General features: G+C 29.6%; 1 protein-coding gene across 1 annotated transcript; it reads left to right on the forward strand.

Moving 5' to 3' along the window:
* The first annotated feature begins 9 nt into the window (after positions 1 to 9).
* Positions 10 to 1841, forward strand: LOC119662592. The gene has a single exon (XM_038072242.1). It carries the CDS (start codon positions 27 to 29, stop codon positions 1701 to 1703), a length of 1677 nt encoding a protein of 558 aa, XP_037928170.1. The 5' UTR covers positions 10 to 26; the 3' UTR covers positions 1704 to 1841.
* Positions 1842 to 4295: the final 2454 nt, after the last annotated feature.

Here is a 4295-nt window from a genome sequence, read left to right on the forward strand (position 1 = left end):
AGTATCGTGGACCACGTTTATGTGCTATGCGCATACAACAGAATGGACAAAGCAATATATTGCTGGACAACATAGAATCAATGGAAGCGGTTACACCGATTATATATAGAAGACGTGAGCGTCTCTTAGACGAAGAGTTAGATGATACGAAAGATATAATCACTTCAAACTCTACTAGATGCTTACCAAATGTAGATAAGTTAGATTTAATAGAAAGTGTAGAGAAATGTAGCAATAGTGGAACTGGTGAAATTTTAGATCCGATATGTGCACTAAGTGTAACTAATGATCTCAGCACAAGTGAATGTAAGGCAATCATGTGCAATAATAATGAGGTTATACATGTAGCTGGCTGCAATGGAGAAACTAAAGGCGGTGGTTTACTTGATGAAATCAATTCTCCTAGCTTAATAGTAACAAATGTAGATTCTCAAATTGAACAAAAGACTGGTAAAACTGATATAGAAATGTATAAAGATATAAAATCAAACTTATCGACTGACAAATGTGCTGAACTTAAGCAAGAAATAGGACTCGCAAATCTAGTGGATTTGACAAGTGAACTACAACAACAATTGGATAAAACTTCTTCAAGTTTCGAAATATTGCAAAATGAACCTAGTTCAAAAAATTCCTTAAATTCAAAATCTTGCACACAATCCAGTTCGGTAAGTGATGTTATAGATTTTCAAGAGAGTGTTATATTACGTAGACAGCAATTGAGCCGTGTAGCCGAATGGGTACAGAATAATACACAACAATTAGAACAGCAGCAACAAGTGATAAATGCTATGAATCATTGTGATTCTTCAGGTACAGATCGTCAGTCCTCATTCTCTACCATTGATCAATTAGATTCTGTTTCTATGGAAAAGTTATCAATGGACTCTGGTTATAAGACTACACCGCAACCACAAACTAATGGTTATTCAGATAATCAACAAGATGAAACAAATAAATCAACTGAAGATTCATTATCACCCAAAACTGAACCAGTTAATAATCATACGAATATTAATAATAATATTAATAAAATGCAACAAACACCGCCATTACAATATCAACAACAACAACAACAGCAACAACAACCACTTATTAATACTGCGCATACATTTTATCGACGCACAACACGATCGGGTCTTCCAGTTGCATATACTACATCTGATCTCATTACGCATAACGGCAGTACTTGCAACAGTAACACTCCAACTCTGCCAGAGCAGCCAACGTGTGATATATTAAATTATAAATATTATCCCAGTGAAACGGATAAGACACGTGCCATTAAAGCGGAATTGCACACCACCACGCAGAATGTGGACATAGCACAAATGGAATATAATGTCAAACAATTTTTGCTCAAACAGAATGAATGGTCTATGCACTGTTCCCGCACAAATAATAGTAATAGTACCGGTACTATTGTCTCGACAGGTAGTCAATTGCACAGCAATGGAAATATCGGTTTAGCGACAACACAGAAACTACAAACTACAGGTAAAAACTTAAGGCATATGAAATTATTTAGCGGTGCCGGAATCGGTCCAGGTGTTGGAGAACGTGTACGTGTGACAACAACAACTACGCCGGCTCTAAACGCTAATCAAGTCATAGCAACAACAATCACAGCGCCGAGTAGTGCTACTACAGGAAATAAACCCGTGGTACACACAATACCACAAAGAACTGAAACGAATTTATAAGTAGCAAAATATTTGTTAATTAATTGCTTAAATAGATAAAAAATATATTATATATATTGTACTTTTAGCATAGTTGAGAGCATGAATGTGGATAATATAGACCTTCAGATATTCTAAAACCAAACATATTTACTTGTAATTTAATTATATTTAATAGGCTTGATTAAAAGTTTATTACTCAATGTATTTAATTAATATTGAACTAAGCGATGCGCCACAAAAATTATTATTTAAATAAAATTTACTAAAAAAGCTTTTAGCATTGCCTAATTATTTAGTAAAATATATTAAATTAAATTTCAAAAAATATGCAGAACCGAAATTACTTAGTTTATAACGCCTACGAAGCCTAAGATTGTCCGTATTTATTATAAATAAGTAACATCCTTTAAAATATGTGTAATTAATAATTAATTAACGTAATTGTTTATCTTCATTGCGAACAAAATTATACTTGATATTTGGTATATAGTCATATACAAAACTCTCAAAAACTTATATAAATTAAAAGCAGATAGCAATAAGCATTGAATTATTTATATTAATTGGTTAATCACATATAACGAAAAAAAGTAAAAATTGTTTAACTAATGTTTAACGTATTAATATAAAAAAGATACAAAAAAAAAAAACTTGTAAGATGGCTGAAAGCAATATTTAATTACATATATCGTTTATTTTTTAAACTCGTAACGTAAAAATAATATTAAATTAAAAAAAAAATATTGTAAAATAATTATATACATTTATAAGATATTTAATGATATAGTATATACGTATATATTTGTCTAAGGTATTTATCAGATAGTTAAAAAATTGCATTTATATGTGTGTATATTAAAAATGAATATAAATTATTAATTTTAAAAATAATATTATAAATTAAAATATGAACATTTTATATTAATTGTTTTTGTTAAAATTTTATTTTTTATTAATTTTTTGTATAAATAATTTTTTAATGTTATAAATATTTGAAACTGTGTTTTTTTTTTATTAATTTTTGTTAGTATAATTTTTAAAAGTTTTAATTAATTTTTTTTTAATACACGCCTCTACTTGACAGATAACATTACATATCGATAAGGAACTTTTTCTTTGTACAAACCGGTTGCAAAGGTTACTGCAATATTATGAAAGTAGCGAAACAGGCTTAGTTTCTAGATAAGTAACTAAATTAAAACTTTAGATTAAATAGTAATAAACTTGAATGGTGACAATGTAATATCATTTAGCTTCTCAATAAAGAATATCCCAAATGTCCCAAATGAACTGTAATGAACTTATTTTATAATGGATTGCTCTTTCTTTCAAACTTGTGGCAACACTGCATTCACATTTCATCTAATAACATTTAACATCTAATAGGTATTATTTGTATTTTGTGGTAACACAAAAATGTGTGGCAAAAATGTTTTGCATTATGAAATTCGTATGATATACTGTGATAACATTACTTTAAAAGTAGTAACTTTGGATAAGTAAATAACTTATTCGGGTCACAAAACACAGTATGTAGTAATGAAACTAACAGCGTTACAAAACGCTATGCTGGTGGTAACTCTAGCAGAAGTAGGTCTAATAGTTAAGGTTTATGAATTTCGAGCCACACTGTTCGAACACATAAGGTTTATGTATTGTGGGACGTTGGTACAGCGCACCGTCCAATAAGTGGCCCCATTGAAGTGAAGGATTAGTGAAAAATTAGACATAAGGTTACTCAAACACATTAAAAATAACCAAGCTATGAATATTAAAAATGAGCTAAAAGCGAAGCCTTAATAGTACTAAATAAGAGAAGGTTTGACAGATTACTGCTAATCGAAAAGAACTGTATAACAAATACAATGTCCAAAAACAAACAATATATCACAGACATTCACGAAAAAACTAGACTTTTCAAAATGTTTAATACAAAAAAGTCTTTGAAAGGGCTATGAGCATTTCTGTGGTAGACAGTGCACGTTTCAGCTCATATGACTCAGAGATAATGTTTCAGATCTCATTTTGACTGTGCGGAGGTCTCCACAATTATTCTAAACAAACTTGCTTGGTTTATGAGTATAAATATTAGTCAGGGTCAGGATTAAAAAAATTTTTGAATACAAAAGTATTGAAATACAAAAGAAAATCGATTGCTCTTAATGGATTAAGATTCTTCAATCCATTAATCCAGCTCTTTAATTTTTAATCCAGTTAATAGAATTCAAGGTAGAATAAAGAAAAACAGTTCGAAAACTTACAGTTCAACTGGACTAAATAGTTAGATTACTTATATCCAATTGACTTATATGTTATTATATTTAAGTCAGCAAAGTTGACGATTAGGGCATTATAAAGTCAGTCCTGAGTCTTCTGCATTGACAGCGAAATCAGCCCTTTAAATTCCCGAAATTGTTCTATTTTTAGTAATACTAAGAAGTATTTAGTTATATTATTTAAGTTATATTATAACTGTTATATCCTTTATTGAAAACTGAATATTTAAATAGTTTTAATGATTAAAACTTACCTTTATTTCAAATGGCATTTAGTGGTTATGAAAGAAACACATTTTTTCATCCTTCTTCATATTGAAGTGGATATTTAAGT

The sequence above is a fragment of the Teleopsis dalmanni genome, chromosome X (assembly GCF_002237135.1).
Source record: "Teleopsis dalmanni isolate 2A chromosome X, ASM223713v2, whole genome shotgun sequence".
Taxonomy (NCBI): domain Eukaryota; kingdom Metazoa; phylum Arthropoda; class Insecta; order Diptera; family Diopsidae; genus Teleopsis; species Teleopsis dalmanni.

Excerpts from the sequence above, each read along its gene's own strand:
- LOC119662592 (XM_038072242.1), top strand. The coding sequence starts at position 27 with ATGCGCATACAACAGAATGGACAAAGCAATATATTGCTGGACAACATA.